The sequence below is a fragment of the Loa loa genome (assembly GCF_000183805.2).
Source record: "Loa loa unplaced genomic scaffold supercont3.3, whole genome shotgun sequence".
NCBI lineage: Eukaryota > Metazoa > Nematoda > Chromadorea > Rhabditida > Onchocercidae > Loa > Loa loa.
Genome location: NW_018108183.1, coordinates 234,126 through 252,261, shown reverse-complemented (window position 1 = coordinate 252,261; position 18,136 = coordinate 234,126). Strand labels below are relative to the sequence as shown.

Below are 18,136 nucleotides of genomic sequence, written 5' to 3'. Positions count from 1 at the left end.
ATTCTATTATTTTAGTTTTTCTTTTTTAATATTTGCTCCTTTTTCTTCTTTTATCCAAGCTAAATTTAATAATTTTTTCCACTTATCATTAATGCATAAAATATTAATGGTATCATTCATTGCTTGCTGTTTTCAATTTTGTTAGCTTTAATTTGAATTTCTGTTTCATAAAAATTTATAATTCAAATATTATAAATCTATTCATATTTTACTATTTATCACAATCAATAAATTATGCCTTACATGAACACAATATAATTATAATATTTTCATGTTAAGAAAAAAAAAATCACATAAAATTCTTTTTTTTTCTTTTCTCATTTTTTTTTTTACCATTTGTCATTTTTGCATTATAATTTTATTATTTTATTTGATTTTATCTTATTTTTTATTTTTTATTTTTTTTTTTTGGAAAATCGTACTTCGTTCATATTGACACTTAAAGCATTTAATTAAAAAAAGAAGGGACAACTTAAAAATTCAAATAATTTAAATCATTGAATTTATTTTTTAGGACTTGTTTTCAAATTTAAACTTTTTCGGCTAATTTCAAATTTTAATCCATCAATGGCCTAAATCTAAAAGTATATGATAGCATACTATAAACACAATTTTTTTTTTTATTTCTTTTATATATTGCAAATAATGTTCAAACAGTGTACAGATAAATTTGTTTTGCACGGCAAGAAATTTGATATTATTGCAATACATTTCATCCTCTTTAAATTTTTTTTTTTTTAATTTTCAAATTACAATTTATAGATTCCTTTCTTCCTCGCTCTCTCCTCCTTTCATTTTCATAAAATAGAACTGTATATCAATCATTTCAACGCTTCTTTTTTTTCCCCCCTTATTTTCTCTCCCTCTCTTTTCCTTATCTCTTTCTATTTTATTTAAATAAATGATTATTGTATTAGTGAACAAAAGTAGAATGAAATAAATAAATGGTTTAAATTTTGATCATTTTATAAGAGATATCATACAGATATGTTCTTTTTTTTTTCAAAACATTTCGTATTCATTCCAAAAGTAATTCTTTTCGATTAAAAATTTTTTTTTTAAAACGATATTTCTATCTGAAGTAAAAATCTTTTTTGGTTGATTTCTTACTTCCGTTTTCAAGTAAGATTGTAATCATTAGGAAATGACAAAAAAAATGAATTTTTGAAAAAAAAAAAAGGAAAGAATTATTAAGTGAATTTCATTGGGGAGCAGCTGATTCATTTCCGTTTTCTTCGCTTAGTTCTTATTTATCGAAATCGAAAAAGAAATTAAATAATATCTTTTACATTCATTATAATAATATTATTGGATTAACACATTTCATACTTTACAAATTGCATCTGTACTGAATTTGAAGCAAACTGTTTCAATATCATTTCTGATCAATTTAAATTTTTAAATTAGAGAAATACATGATTGTATAAAATTTTGCAAAATTAAATGTATTAATTTCTAAGAAGCAAAATTTCAAATGTCAATATGTGCGTAACATTTCTTTCTTTTAGAATCACTGATGAAATGTTTGGAAAATTTAAAAACTCTTTATTTTTTTTTTTTTGTTTTACTTTTTGTATTGTCTAGAATTTAAATGTTATCATCAATGTAACATTACATTGCATTTTCTTTTCATCTTTTCCTTTTGCAATGGTATGCAGTTTTTTTATATTATCATTAATTTTACCGTACAATAATGATTGAGAGTAGAATTTTGGACAGATGGGAAAATTTTAGATAGAATTAAAAGAAAAGAAACCATATCAAATATATTCATATATCTTTTTGATTAATAAATGAACTCTTATCCTAATCTTATCATTACTCTTTAATCACCTTTTTAACACATTGGAAACTAGTCTTTTTTACTGTGCAATCAAATAAAAAATAAACTAAACAAATAAGGTAAATAGTACGAATGGTCATAAATGACTGGAATGAAGTGATCATGAATGATATGATATGATAGGATCAGATGATGAATACCTTAAAAATATAAAAATGTTCTACTACGATGGAAATTTCATACCTACCTGAATGAATCATTATCATATCAAAATCTTTCATTAAAATTCTTAAGTGCAATACTCTTCTCTAAGTATATCAGGAAAAATAATATATCCTTCTAAGTTTTTTTTTTTTCTTCCTTTTTTTTGTTATTATGAAAGTAATTCTTTTTCATCATCCATCAATGGAGATGTGTGTTAGTGATTGTTTCACTTGAAAACGTGGCATTATATTCGATAATATAATTCTGATTCCGGAAAATTACATCCGGAAGGTCACATTCTTTCTTATATTACATGTCAATTTTTGGGATTGTTTATCAAAAACAAAAAATGAAAAATATGCTAAAACAGTTAGTTTGTGAAATATTCCACAATTTGACATAGCCAAAGTTTTAATTAATATCCTCAAAAATAATTGTATTTAATTAATCGCTTAAAAATGAGTGCTTGCATATTTGCAAGTACTCATTTCATTTTATTTTATTTCATTTCATTCCATTTTATTTCATTTCATATTTTTTGTTACGTCAACAAGACTGGAAGCTATTAACTTTCTTATTAATTTGGAAACTGGTGCTCATTTATTGGTATTTGATGAAAATTTTTGACTAATGATGCAATCCCAAACGAATTCCACCACTGACCAGGTAAGGTAACTTAATTTACCTACCGTCAAATTATTGGTATAATTTCGAAAATATTTTTAATTATTTTCAATTAGTGACTTCAATTTGTAAATCAAATTATTATAAGTGCTAAATTGTTTTTATTCTTCTTTTTTTCTTCAATTTATGCAAGCATGGATTTCTTAGAAATGAACTTTTATTCAACATTTTAATGCTGTTGTCTTTTTTCAAATGATTAAATAATTAAAGCTAACTAATCTCTTCAATTGATATTATATTGTCTGAAAAATACCGTTCAGACAATATAATGCCAATTGAAAAGATTAATTAATTTTAATTATTCAATTTTGAGGATATTATTCTTTTTAGTATGTCAAAATAATGGATATTAATATGTCAAAATAATGGATATTAGTTTGCTAACAATTTCACTGACAAATGTCCCATTTTAATATTTTTATTTTATTGGATCTTTTTTTTTCTTTTTCTTTTTTTTTGCACAAGAAAAAAGAAAGAAATTTTGCAGAAAAATTTAAAAGTGCAACACAATTGAAATATCAATTTATTTTCCATTTAAAAAATAATTTTTCAGCTTTAATTAAATTTCAATGGCTTAAAAACAGGAAAACAAAAGCTATGTTTTAGCAATTTCATTATATTAGCTTATCAAATCGTGTAGGTAATTATATAAGTTTAACGATTACTATCTTAATTGTTGCTTTTGGCATTCCTTTCTTCTACAAAATGTTTTTCAAAGGAATTAAAGTTAAATTGATTTACAAATTAGTTCATTTATGTGGAAATTTGACAATTACTAAAATAATGTCACATTATTTTATTGCATTTTCTCTTGCAATTTAAATAATTTAAATTGATAAAATTTTTACAGGATGAACCAGAAAAAATGGAACCAACGGGGTATAAATTTTGGTGTTGCCGATGTACCAGGAATGTGGTAAATGATGTTGCAGGGATTAACTATAATTCATCATTATTCAATGGTTCCTAGTTTAGTCTATCTTCATAAATGGGAATTGTATAATCTGATATATTCAATGAAATATTTGAAATTTTTTTTCAATAATTTACGTCATTTTACATTTGTATTTTATATTTTAATCGAGTTTATAAAAAAAAAAATAATTCTTGCATTAGTTTGTCCACTTTTTAAAAATTTATTTTTACATGAATTTTAGATCATATTTTAATTTTTAAATGAACATGAATGTAGATACATACGTAAATATATGCAAGGTACATGTGGATATATATATATATATTTACACTTCTAGCATAACTGATAATCAGATTCAAAAATTTTGATTGAAAACTTTTCCAATTTTTCTATAACATAATTTTGTTATAGGCGTTGTGGTTACCCGGCAACCACTTCCCAGCAATCAAAGTAATTGTTGCCCCAATAATTTAAGCCTTTCCAATTATGCTTCTGAAACTAAAAATAGTTTCAATGTAAGAACGTATGAATTAGACGATGATAGTGAAATGAGAATCAGTATGAAAAGGTATATTCCTATCATTAATAAAATTTTTACAAATTATAATCAATATAAAGCCTGATAATCGTGATGTATGATAAGTCCAAAAAAAAAAAAAAAATAGAGAAAGATTCTGATCATTAATTTTCGCATGCATTCAATGTCTGCGTTATGAAAAACAATTACGCTTCAAATTTCTCAATTTGTATTTGATTTGAACCTTTCATTCAATTTGGTCAATTCATAACGACTATCATCGTTAGGATTAATTTTTAAGGTTGAAAGAAGAAAGTGCTAATATAACGACTATTGTACTTGATAATCTTATCAGTGAATCAGAAAATGTGAATCCAGCAGAAGTGACAACGAATGAACAAAAGGTAGATCTATTAATTTTCAATACAAGATCAAATTTCCCAATGTAAATTGTCAAAATATTAATTTTCTATCCATGTTAATTAAGCAGAAATTAATTAAACATTTGCGCATGTGTTAAACAGTGATGAATGTTTGTCTAAGTTTGAAATGATGAAAGGTAATGTGAGTGAAAGAAAAAGTCAAAGTTAAAGTAAAGTTTAACATTATTTGTTGAAAATGATGTAGCAAATAGTTTAAATGATATGCGGGTGAAGTTGGCGCATTTTTTGTAATTGCAACAAAAATAAATAAATAAATAAATAAATAAAAAAATTTATCAATTCTTGAAAATCCATGTTAATTAAATGTTCAGGTAATGGAAAATTTTCTTCAAAAACAAGATTCAATTGAAAATATGCATAATATGGAAGATATTGTTCTTTCGGATGTTAATGAAGAAGATCCATGGAAATTAATTACTGGCAATGAGCAGCAAATAACGAGTAAGAATGAATTATATGTAAAATGTAAAATATTATTGTAAATAACGATACTATTTAATTTTGAAGCAGTATCAAATTTAGGAAAATTTACTGGAAGTTATGATTTCCTTAAAATATAATTAATTATAATTATTTTAGGAATAGGTGGTGATCATAAAGAGCATATTGTGCATGATAACTTCAATGATATTGCTAATTACGATGGCAAAGAAGAATTCAACGAAATGAATGATATTTCGGATAATTTTAGTATTTCTGAACAAACTTCAAAATTAGAATCATTTCAAGGAAATATCAGCCAAATTAAACAACCAAAAATTAAGCTAAATGAAGTTGAATTTATGATGAACGTTAGTGAAACCAATGATTCTGAAGATGTCGGCAATTTTAGCAATTCCATAATTAATTTAACCACTTTTACTAACCGAAAACTATCGACTAACACTAATGAAAGTGATCATCTTTCAATGATATGTATTCCGGATGATAATCTTATACCAAAGAAAGAAAGTGCTCAAAATGTCAACATTTTGATGGGGGTTGAGCGCAAAAATGTATCAACATCAGAACGTGACATTGAAGCATTCGTACAATCGAACAAAATGTATGCCAATGATGTGTCAAGCTCATCAACAAGTGATAGTGATGAAGCACCTGAAATAATCATATCAACTAAAAATCACCAGAAAATTCTCAATATCACGAAAGAATCAGGAATGACGGATATTTCGATGAGGAAACAGATGAATACAAAAGATGAGGATATACTAGAAGATGATAAATAATTGAGCATGAATAATATAAAAGAAGGATGATAAATTATGATGATGAAAATAAATAATTAAGCATAAAAATGTATCAAGAAAAAAAAAAAGGGGAAAAATGATGATAATATTTGAAATATTTACTGATGATGCATTAAGTGAACAATTAATATGAATAAATAATTGATAGGACAATTTTGTTTTCTATCTTTTTTTTCTTTTGTCTCATAACATTCCTATGATAAATTTAATGTAATTTCAAGGAATTTTTGAATAAACTAAAAGCATTGAACTTTTAAAATATGCGGGAAAAATGATGTATAAGTTACGAATGTTCTGTTACACAGTGAAAATTACTATCAATTCTAATTGAATTAAAGAATTTTAACCGTAATTGTATTTTAAATCATTTTTATTGTGTACTGTTAATTTAATATATATTTTCATACTTCCATCGTTCAATTTTTGGACATTAAAAAAAAAAAAGTCATCATTTGGATGTTAAAAAGATGGAAATTTTATGTGATTTTCGGTTTTCCGATTTTTGGTATTAATTTAATGCTACTTGTCAGTATTACAACAAATTTTTGACGTTTACAAATATTATTGCTCACTGATATGAGTCATTTCTTGTCTCAGTTAGGCAAATTTATGTCGTTTGATAATATTTGATAAAGTTTATAGTGATCGATAAAATTCAAATGATTATTCGAATCAATCATTTTGCCAATCAAACAGAATGCTTCAGATAATTTCTTTTGAAATGATAGTATATTCTTTAAATGTTTACAATCTTTGTACTGTTCTAACCTAATTCTTAACAATAATTCATCAAGATATACTTATCATTCGTTTGCTTATCACAATAACATTACTTTGGGAATTTCTGAGATAAGACCCGAAAAAGAATTCATATCAATAAGATGGTTTTACTATATCATCGATAGCAAAATTGATTGTTCCATAACAAAATAAATGATATTTCTCTCAATATCAACGATTAAGTATTTGTCTCAGTAATGATGATATCTTTAATTAATCTTAGATAAGTGATAAATTATTCAGATATAATCTATTTCCTGTAACTATTGATACCATTAATTACAGCATGATTTTTTCTTTCTCTGTGTGTGTTTTTTTTTTTTGCAAACTTTTTATTAGGATAAATGAAGGAAAGTGGATGATGATTGGTGATGGTAATTTTCCTTCCAGCATTTGTTTAACCGGTTACAATGAATGGAAATGAGAGCTGAGAAGGGTGCATTTACATGAAAGTATTTGTGGTATATGTGTAGATTTCGATTTGTCGTTTATTTCATCAACGATAAATTTATCGAAGAAAATAGCAAATTTTACATCAAAATGAAGCAGGTTATTATCATTTATGCTCAATTTTTCATTTATTTCATTATTCATTCTGTGGAAAATTATCGAACGCCGAAAGTATCACGACATACGTTAGATCATATCAAACAACTTATCACTCTAAAAGCACAAAGGTTATATTTCGTTTCATTTACTTATCTAATTTCTTTTTTTTTTTCTTCTCGAATAATTTTTAATAGAATTATATTTTCTTTTTTTTGACAATAATTATTAGAAATGCAAATTGTTAAACTTCGAAATTTATTAAATTGATGTTATATAATGAATTTGATTATTATTATTATTATTATTATTATTTCATTGATGAATTCATTTTCTTTTTTTTAATTGTTACAGGCAGATTGAGAAGATTGATGATAGAATATTGGCTGATCAAATAGTATTAGAACGAAGGAATCCGGAAGCAAAACGGCATCATAATGAATTATTGATCAATGATCCGGATGCATACTATCAAGTTTCTTTCCATCTTAGCTTCCTCCTTTTTTTCCTTCATTTATTCAATTCTTTCTTTTTTTTTAAAAAAAAAAAGTGACAACTTCATGATATTATTCAATTTTATTTTTGCAAATTATTCTAAAAAAAGCATGACAAGAAAAAAAACTATTTTTTCATCCTACAATTTCATTCCAAAGAAAATTGATATTTAAATTTTCCATCTAAACTTTCAAAAGCTTTCAAGATTTCAAAAGGAATCAAAATATTGAAATTTCAAAAAAAAAAGCTTGTTTTTTTTTTCTTCTTTTTTTTCCCTTCTTTTTCTCTTTTCAGGGTGATGTCGATTTGTCGGAGAAGCAAGCTGAAATGTTAAGCAAACATTTGAAAAGTGAAATTGTTTTGAAAGAAAAAGACGATGAAATAAAACGCCAAAAAAGGTATTGTTAATGGATTTCGTGATTTTTTTATCAAAATTTCATTACATTTCAGGAAAAATAAAAAGTAAAAATTCCGATTTTAATCTCATTTTATTTCGTTGTAAACGAAATAAAATGAATTTGATTCATTTAAATTAATTGATTTAATTCACATTCCATCAATTTTATTATTGCTATGACTAATTGACATTTTCGCACAAAACTCGCTTAATTAAACAAGCTACAATTTACGTCATCAGCAGTATCAAGGATAATTTCTTTCTTTCTTTTTTTTTTTTCTTTTTTTTTTTCAAAGTATGACAAAAACCGGATTTTTCATCAACTTCCTACACATTGATACAATATCATGCAAAACATATGACGTAGCTCAATTTAGTTCTGTTTAGATTAATTTGATTTAAATCTATTTCAATTTAAACTAAACTTACGCCTGATGAGAAACTATGAACTTTTGTTTGGCTTAATTATGAAATAGATTAAAATTGTATGTATTTCAATTTGTTTAACTAAAATTTAATTATGCCTTTCTTTTTTTTTTCTTTTTTTCAGGAGTGTTGGCCTTGAACCGTTTTATGTTCGATGGGATCATAAACATCCAATCAGTTATGATTTTGCGGAAACAATTCCATTCGAAACACGAGCAAAAATTCGTGCAGCATTAGCATTATGGGAAGAACGAACATGTATACGATTTCAGGAAAATGGCCCAAATGTGGATCGGATTGAATTTTTTGATGGTGGTGGTTGTTCAAGTTTTGTTGGCCGAACAGGAGGCACGCAAGTAATTTTGGAAGCAAAATTTATTTGTCGAATAAATTTTTTTTTTTTAGTTTTTAAAATTAAAATCATCTATATCTTGTGAAGAGGAAAAAAAAAAAGGTAGAAAAATGAAAGAAAAAAGAAAATGTACTAATAATAGAATTAATATTTTGCAATAAAAATTTCAGGGAATTTCAATTTCAACACCAGGATGTGATATTATTGGTATAATATCACATGAAATTGGTCATACATTGGGAATATTTCATGAGCAAGCACGTCTTGATCAAAAAATCATATTTTTATTAATTATAATAATATTCCATTAAGTCGTTGGAATAATTTTTCTCCAATATCACAATATGAAGCTGATATGTTTAATTTACCTTATGATACTGGTAATTTTTTCAATTTTTTTTCTTTTTCCATCACATAATAATAACATAAAGATGATAAATTATATACTAATTTATGTTTCAAAATTGGCAAAAAATAATCTAATTAATTTAAAATTGTAATTTGAAAGATTTTTTTATTTTTATTTATTTATTTTATTTTTTTTGTTTAATGTTTATTATATTTATAGGATCAGTAATGCATTATGGACCATATGGATTTGCAGCAGATCCATACATACCAACAATTACAACACGTAATAAATTTCAGCAATACACAATTGGACAACGTGAAGGACCATCATTTCTGGATTATGCAGCTGTTAAGCTTTACCTAACAATTCCCATTAATGATATTATCATCAAATGGCTGATAATTTCAATAACTGTAAATTTGAGATCGTAAATCTGAACTGTTAACATTTATTAAAATTTCTTTCCAAATACATATATGTATAGATGATAATATTTTATCAGATAATTGATGAAAATTGTTCACTGATAACAATAATCCATTAATACCAAAAATTTTCTGTCAATAGTGAGCTAAAAATAATTTAAATTACCGAATGAATAGTGATAGCTTGTTAAGAAAATCAAAAAAGTCTGAAATATTTACAAAAATTAGCAATTATCAAATTTCAACTTATTAAGCTAATTAAATTTCTCTCATTTATCTATTAAAACAATGCAATGAAATAGCTTAATATATAAACATATGCTATTGATTGATTCTTACCTTTTTTTTTCTTTTTATTCCGATTCATGAAGTTTTTTTTTTTTGCAAAAGATGATAAAAAAAAGTATCAGAATATATCTTTTCAGATAAACATAGCTTATCATTGTACGGAACAATGTCCTTCTATTCATTGCGATCATAATGGTTATCCGAATCCTAATAATTGTGACAAATGCTTATGTCCAGATGGTTTTGCTGGTCGTACCTGTCAATTTGTTCAATATACATCTTGTGGTGCTCTTATTAAGGTAAGCATTGCTTTCATTTTGTTTCTTTTCTGATTAACAAAGTTATCATTACGTTTTATAAAGTTATGGAAATACTTTTTCGCACAATACTTCTTCTCTTATACGTCAATTCTTGCAATTATTTTTTTTTTTTTGGATTTGATTAGTAATTTCTGAAAATGATTTCAAACCAACAGTTTCAATCTTTTGCTTCTTATCCAAGTATGTAATTCATCTTATCATTTCAACTAATATATCTGTTTGGTTAATTTTATCGGTGATTTGGCTTACTAAAGAAATCAACGTCACAAATTCAAATCGCCTAGCTTGCTTTAAAGCTTTCGATAGCATACGTTTCGCGGTAAGTAAATCACGTGTGCAAATTATAATCTCTCCTAGGTCATTCTATTATTTCAATTCTCACTCAATGATGTCATTTTCTTTGCAAAACTATGCTAAGCACATTTTTAGAATCATTAGTAAACCTTATAATTTATCAATTCTATTGAATTTCAACATATACTTTAACAATTGGAACTATTACTATCTGAAATATAGACGAAATCATTTTAATAACAATCAATGTGAAAAACCCATTTTCACGAATAACCGATATCATCGATCTGTAGAAAAAGGCTTTTTAGGAAGGATCACTTGATAGGATATTCTTGTCACTCTTTGAAATAACACTTCTAAATAATTGTTGTGAAGAAATTTTCAAATTTTTTCTTCTATATTTTCTCTAATTTTCATCGGAAATAGAATCGTCACAAATTTTTGAGAAGATAAAAATTGATGGAAACACTATGAACACATTAAAAAAATTTTTTTAATTCATACAATTTGATGATATCTGATAAGATTCCAGTATCGGTCATGATAAGAAGAAGAGAGGAAAATGATAAAAGTGAAAGAGTGAAAAGCGTGAGAGAGAGAGAGAGATAGGAAAAGGAAAAAGGAGAGAGAATATCTATTGCAATATTATTTATTTTTACGATACAAATTTAATAATTAATATATATCATCGTATCAAACATTTATGTATGCTTTTTGTTGATACAATCATTCTTCTCTTTATGGACGTGTTGGACGATAGGTGCCGTTAATGATTGCAAGCTGGACAAGTTGACGGCGTTTGTGTTCATCATCATTACTACTAAGAAGAGCCTTAATACTGCGTATACCATTTGCTAACTTCTGAACGCAACGATCATGCGAAGCATCAGAAGCGGTGATAAGCACATGCAAAGGTTCCGCAAGATGTTCCCAACCAGGACGATTACGAAGACGAGCTTCACGACGAGCATCCTGAAAAAAAGAAAAAAATCATTTCATTCAATTTTCCCATCTTTTATATTATTGATATCAACTAGTTAAGATAAGAAAGCATTATAGGATGAATATATGAAAGTATGATTAGAAAGTTTTACTTTAACGGAACCCTTTCCACGGATAAGAATGCGGCAATCGGTTTGTGCTTCAAGTTGTTTCACCGAAATTCCACGTGGTCCAAGAATACGTCCGATGAATTTGCAATCTGGGCGTTGTGGGATCATAATTTTCTCCTGGATCGTAATAAGAGAACCTTCCGGCTATAATAAGTATTTGAAATCACTAAATTATATCGGAAAGAAATAACTCAAAAAAAATTCGGATAATAATTCCTAAAATTCCGATTAAAAATGACCGATAAGCGTTTCAAAGCTAAAAATAATGATATATATAATCATAGTAAATTCCAATATCATTTTACGTAATGAATTGGTAATGAACAGTCGGATTGCTATATCACTTATTATATTACATGAAGAGAAGGATTTGAATGGTCATCACGTAGAGTGCGCAAGTAGATGATGGTCCAAACGCGGTCAATTTCGTTGGCAAGCAACGTATAAGTATTGCGAAGCTTGTCGGGATGGTTAACTTGAATGGCATCCAATATACGCATGTCCTTCACCAGTTCGTCCAAATATCTGGAAATCCCCGCAGTCGTTATCATTAGTTCCAAAAGTAGAATTGAGGAGCGGATGAAAGGAAAGATAGCAATAAGATAAGGGATAAGCATGTCGTTATCACTGGTTCCAAAGTAGAATTGAGGAGCGGATAAAGGGAAAGACAGAAATAAGATAAGGGATAAACATGTCGTTATCATTAGTTCCAAAGTAGAATTGAGAGAAGCAGAATAAAAAAGAAGTAAAAATAAGGGAAATTGCTGGATACTTTGCGCTATCGTAGGGATCACTATGAAGAGCAGGATCAAAGGACTCGTGGATGGAGGGCGGAAGAGACGAAGCATCCGGCACATCCCATTCCGCAGATTGACCCGTATCACCGCTTTCCTCGGTCCCTTCCATCCTAGATCCAACTCGAGAATACAATGCTCGCTGCAACTGCCCCAAACTGACAATGATAGTTTGTCGGTTTCTTCTGCTTTTTATAGCTTTCACCAACTCCAAATATGCTAATTTTTCCTGGAAATTTATGTAATTGTTGCATAAAATCAAAGATTAAATTTAAATTTGTAACTTATTGATAACTTATTGATATAACTTATTGAATGATCGCAGTATCATCCACATTATTATCCATCATTTTAACTTACTTTTCATAACTTTACTTTTTTCATATTCAATATGGATTTTTCAGTTAGTTAATAATACAAATGTAATTAAGGAGTAATTTTTCTATATCAGTTTAATGAAAGGATGTATATCTATCTGGAAATAGACAAAATCTAAAACAATTTCAATCATCGTCTTCCATTTCTAAGAACTTTTAACAAAAACTATGTTAGGTGTTAGAATAGGCCATGAAATTATCTTGGCTCTTATTTTTTATTGCACTTAATATAGCTATTACTAATCCTCTCTTTACTCGTTTTTTTTTTTCTAACCATTTCTGGCTTCTGACAGTATGTTAACTTACTGAAAATATCTTTCATACTTTTGTTTTGCAACAAAATATTCTTCAATCTATTTACAGTTTTCTTATCTTTATCAACAACTTGTTAACGAAACGTAAGATTGATTGATGAGAACGTCTCTAACTTAAAGGTTCCCATTCTCATATCATTTAGAAAATATTTTTCAATGTTTCCTTTTATTCCTAGTTTTACTTCGTATAAAGTCTAACTTGAGCATGATTTAATGGTAACTTCTTATAGTGAAGATATTTTTTTTTTCAAATTATTTCATCCTTAAAAGTAGCTGTATGTTTCAATTCCGTTTATTACTACAGTCTACTGAAATTATTTTATTAATTCATTATTGTTCATTTATACAATATCCTTTGTTAACAATGAATCGCTTAGCACACTTATTCTACATCAAATCATCTTTTTAACTTACTCAAAATTTCTGTCATCTAAATGATGATCCGATCGATACTAATCTAAAAAATCAATGTTGAGTGGTTTGTTGAAAAACAATTATCCGTTGTTCTAAATTTGTTCAAAAAATTTTTTTAGTTGCTTTTACAGCTCTACATGATGGAATCATAAAATTGATAACTAAATGTATGAGATGCTTTTCTTTCTGATAAAGGAAATTATGAAGATTTGATTTCATTTAATGATATCAGATTGTTTCATATTTGTAAGACTGGCGTAATTTTTAGGCAAGAAAGATGCCTGTTACAATTTCCACTCCAAATTATCCGGATTTATTTAACGTCGGTGATCAGTGTATTTGGTTGCTTACAGCTCCACGTGGTGGAATCGTAAATTTTCAATTTGTTGATCAATTTCAATTACAATGTGAAGATACATGTGATAAATCTTATGTAGAACTGAAAACTGGAGCTGATTTCCGAATTACTGGATATCGGTTAGTAGCAAATAACCAATCATACGCTTTTTTAATAATCCTTTTTCTTTCCCTGAATACATTACTTGAAATAAGAAATTATAAATTCGAAATAAAAATTTTGAAAAAAAAAAATGTTTCAGATTCTGTTTGCTATCTTTATGAGTTCCAATCATTAATTTCAGATTGCTTTTTTAATGTATGAAAATGATACTCGCCCTAATTTCTATCTTTTAAACTTTAGATTTTAGCTTTTTATAAAAGATTCTTTCAGGAACTTCTTTTTCTCACTTAATTTGCATACTGATCTTGCACATGCATGATGCATGTACAAGGATTTTCCATGCTGCCATTTTCTGAGCACACACTGAATTATGCAAATTTCTGAGTTCTTACAAAAGCGAGTTTATGTTATTTCTCAGATTTTGTTGCTCAAAAGCATCGCGTCATGTGTTTCAATCTGTTACAAACGAAATGGTGGTTATATTTCGTGGTTTTGGTGATGCGGGAAATGGCTTTAAGGCTAAAGTTTGGTCGAATGTAGACGATGAGACAGTTGTAAGATAAAAGTTTCGTTTATTTTTATTTTTTGAAACCTAACATTTTTAATTTATTAATGTTTAAAGAATTCTTCAGAATACAATTGTATCAACTGAAATGACTGGAATTCCGGAAGGAATTTTGAAGTTAACAATTCCAACAGTTGAAACTGTAACCATTCCTATTGCAACAACAACAACAACAGTAGCAACAATTTCTACGAATGCAAGAAAATTTCAAAAGAAAAACAATAATATCACTATCACAAGCACTGCTACTACTACTATTCCGACTACTACCATTACTACAACTATTGCCAAAACAGCATCATTTCCGGTAACTACCATTACTATGCCTATAGTAACTGGAAGTGTTACTGAAGATAGTCGGAAATACAGTACGCTACCGTCATTTCCAGTTGGAATTCGAAATTGTAAGTGATGAGAATTTTGATTGCCTTTATAGATCAGAATTATTATTATGACTTGATTAATGAGTTACTCGTTAAGGAACTGCCAAGGAGTGATTGAACAAATCACCGAATTTAGATGATCATATTTTTGTCGCTTAAACATGCGATATAATAAAATTCAATATTATTTTCAAATTTTATTTAGCAATTTTTGTAATGAAATAAAAACTTAGATATTTATCGAGGAATAATTCTGAGTATTGTATAAGAATATCATGCAAAAAGCAAAAAGACTCAAGTATTATTTTCATTAATTAGAATTATTAATGGATTAAAAACTAACAATCAGTAGTTTTTAATGGAATTATTGATTAGACAGATGTAACTATGAAATTATTATAAAATAAACGAAAAGTTTTGGTTTGAAATAATCTCAAATTTTTTGTTTTATCAATTTCAAGGAATTTACTACTTGTAATTTTATTTCTTTTGAATTTCACAAAGGTTAGTTACAATCAAATATCTTGTGATTTAGTTTTTTTTTTTTTTTTTTTTTTTAAATATTTGAAAAATTACATTCTTCTATGAAGATTTTTAAACTATTTGCAGTGTGTGAATGTGGTGAATGGACAGAATGGACTGGTCCATGTACTCAAGAATGTGGCGGTTGTGGTAAACGTTCTCGAACACGTCAATGCTCACCAAATGTAGAATGTAGAATGGCAGAAAAACGTGCATGTGCTTTTAATGTTTGTCCACATGGAACTAATTTCCTCATTAATAATGGCGAATTCCATATACTTTGGAAGGTAAGTTATTAGATATGGTTAATATCAGAAATCATTCATTTATCTGTTGTATAAAATTATAAAGGATTTTTCTATAAATACACAATCCTCGATTTCTTTGCTTTGCTTTTCAATAAAATTTAAAACGGTACATAAAATGAAAATCTGAACAGAATATGTACATGTTAATCAATAAATTCTGGAAAAATAAATGTTAGGATTGTATGAAATTAACAATATGTTATTGTATAGAAAAGAAATTAAACGAATTAAATGTATTAATTTAAAAGAATACTTTAAGGGTTGTTGTGTTGGTCTATTCCGATCAGGTGATATGTGTTCGGCACTTGATGATGGCCAGAATCCATTTCTGAAATTTCTGGAAACATTGTTAAATATGCAAGATATGCAAAGGAATGAACATTCATCCGACTCAAAGAAATAATAATCGAGTTGCATTCTTTTCATTGAGCATTTGTTGATTGATTGTTTCATTTTTAAAAATTCTTTTGTTTTTTGACGATTTTAAATAAAACTTTAATTGTCTTTTCAACTTTCATCTAATATCTTCTAATAGTCTAATAATCTGTCATCATCTACTAATACAATTATTCGTTTATATTTCAGCAATAAAGCTTGGAATGTCCTCAGATGATTTGAAGAGATGATATAAAAGTTTAAGGTTAGATAAAAATTTAACGGAAAAGAACGAAGAGGAACGGAATATATTGAGAAACTTCCTCTTAAATTCTATCAAATTTCGTCATAAAATACATTCATTTTTATCAGAGGGATAACAAATGGAAAAAAATGATTAAACTAATTACTTTAATCAGAATATTTGAGCTTCTTCTCTTCATTACCATATTTTAATCTTCAATGCATTATTTGCTTTTTTTCAGGAAATCCGAAATGATGAAGAATTTTCTCCAATTTTTATCCCGGATTCCCTGAAAATGCCCGGATTTCCTGAAAATGAAAGATCTTCATTTTTATTCTGAATTTCTTGCAAATAAAAATGGAAAAATTACATCATTATCGGTTCAATTAAATATTTAATTGAAGTTTATTTGAACAAATTATAAAAATGGCAATGATTGAATAATATTAGCAAACGAAGTATGTATAATAAAATGTTACGAAAGTTCTGAACAACTCAAACAGCCTAAAAATCCTTTAATAACAAATTAAATATGACTTAATAAATGAATAAATAAATTAGGAAAATTGATAAATGAAGTTTTAAAGATATTATTTCATAAGTGTTACGGCTAGGAATTGTTTGCATCATATCGAAATGTGTAAAAAGTGATTTGACCATTAGAAAATATTCGTGAAGAGAAAAAAAAATGTTATGGAAAGAAAAGTTACAATTGTTTGTATAATTTGAACAACAAACAAAGAATGGAAGTTAATTAATTTAATGAGAAGTTATGAAAAATGAAAAAGCAAAGAAATGCATTTCAGTCATCATTTTTCTTCCTTGACCTGAACAATTTCTCAGAATATTCGTCTTTTTTCTTTCCTTTTCTTTTCTTTTATTTTTTTTTTCGATAACTTCATTTTTCCCATAGATTCATTCAATTAGTACCGTTTCCATAATGAATTGATGCGATATTTTTTCCCATCATGCATCAAACCACTTTATTTTCCACTCCTTCTGATGTTGACACAGTGTTAATGGACTTTTTTGGTTATTTGTTATGCTGGAAAAAGAAAATGGTTGAAAGGTTGTAGTTGTTGATATGATCAGTTAATGAAAAGGAAAGAAGAAACCTTACAATTTACCGTTTCCGGTTAAAAGTTTAATTAAATCAGTTAATTGACATTTCAACTTGATGCTTGCTTTTGAAAAAAAACAATAAATCTGTTTTTTCATTTCTTTTTGCTAAAAACAATAAATCCTATAAATTTTATAAATTCTAGCATACATTATAGGTCAAATATCATACAAAGGTCACGCCACAATTGATCAACTGGCATAAAATTTATCAGTACATTGAAAAATTAAATATAATTTAAGATTCTACATTTGAAAGATAAATTGAAAAAAAAAATCGTTGAACATTAAATAGCTTTGAAAAAAAAAAAAAAAAACGAAGAAAAAGAAGGAACTTATCACTGATTCGATTTGAAATGAGCAATGAACAAAATTTTTTTAAACTTATGGAAAATTTTGTATTTCAATGCTTAATAAATTTCATTGTATAACATTGAATTTATTATTTGAAAAGTTGAAAAATTGTAATCTGTCATCTTAAATAAATTAAAAAAATATTTCAACATATTCTAACTTAGTTAAATTTATATATCAAATTTTCAAATTTCCTTAAATCATTTGTTAATCATAGGCACAATTTGTAAAGTTTAACATGCTGCGTTCGTATATTTTTTTAGCTCATCCTATAAACAAAACATTTTTATATGAACAGTGTAAAATGATGCATTATTGGTTTTTTT

The 18,136-nt window shown here is 26.8% G+C and overlaps 4 protein-coding genes across 4 annotated transcripts; 3 read left to right on the top strand and 1 right to left on the bottom strand.

The window, feature by feature from the left end:
- Nucleotides 1-3,536: 3,536 nt before the first annotated feature.
- LOAG_06238 (hypothetical protein) lies at nucleotides 3,537-5,773 on the top strand (the record flags this gene model as incomplete). Its single annotated transcript, XM_020447096.1, has 5 exons — nucleotides 3,537-3,633; nucleotides 3,999-4,155; nucleotides 4,406-4,508; nucleotides 4,859-4,988; nucleotides 5,127-5,773. The coding sequence occupies 5 exons, from the start codon at nucleotides 3,537-3,539 to the stop codon at nucleotides 5,771-5,773; spliced, it is 1,134 nt and encodes a 377-aa protein (XP_020302638.1).
- Nucleotides 5,774-7,114: 1,341 nt separating this feature from the next.
- Nucleotides 7,115-10,187, top strand: LOAG_06237 (hypothetical protein; the record flags this gene model as incomplete). Its single annotated transcript, XM_003141773.1, has 7 exons — nucleotides 7,115-7,251; nucleotides 7,475-7,595; nucleotides 7,910-8,013; nucleotides 8,563-8,794; nucleotides 8,961-9,051; nucleotides 9,359-9,489; nucleotides 9,993-10,187. 7 exons carry the CDS (start codon nucleotides 7,115-7,117, stop codon nucleotides 10,185-10,187), a joined length of 1,011 nt encoding a protein of 336 aa, XP_003141821.1.
- Nucleotides 10,188-11,207: 1,020 nt separating this feature from the next.
- Nucleotides 11,208-12,487, bottom strand: LOAG_06236 (hypothetical protein; the record flags this gene model as incomplete). Its single annotated transcript, XM_003141772.1, has 4 exons — nucleotides 11,208-11,441; nucleotides 11,564-11,725; nucleotides 11,938-12,106; nucleotides 12,354-12,487. 4 exons carry the CDS (start codon nucleotides 12,485-12,487, stop codon nucleotides 11,208-11,210), a joined length of 699 nt encoding a protein of 232 aa, XP_003141820.1.
- Nucleotides 12,488-13,757: 1,270 nt separating this feature from the next.
- Nucleotides 13,758-16,121, top strand: LOAG_06235 (CUB domain-containing protein; the record flags this gene model as incomplete). Its single annotated transcript, XM_003141771.1, has 5 exons — nucleotides 13,758-13,957; nucleotides 14,359-14,494; nucleotides 14,573-14,909; nucleotides 15,498-15,697; nucleotides 15,978-16,121. The coding sequence occupies 5 exons, from the start codon at nucleotides 13,758-13,760 to the stop codon at nucleotides 16,119-16,121; spliced, it is 1,017 nt and encodes a 338-aa protein (XP_003141819.1).
- Between the last annotated feature and the right edge of the window lie 2,015 nt (nucleotides 16,122-18,136).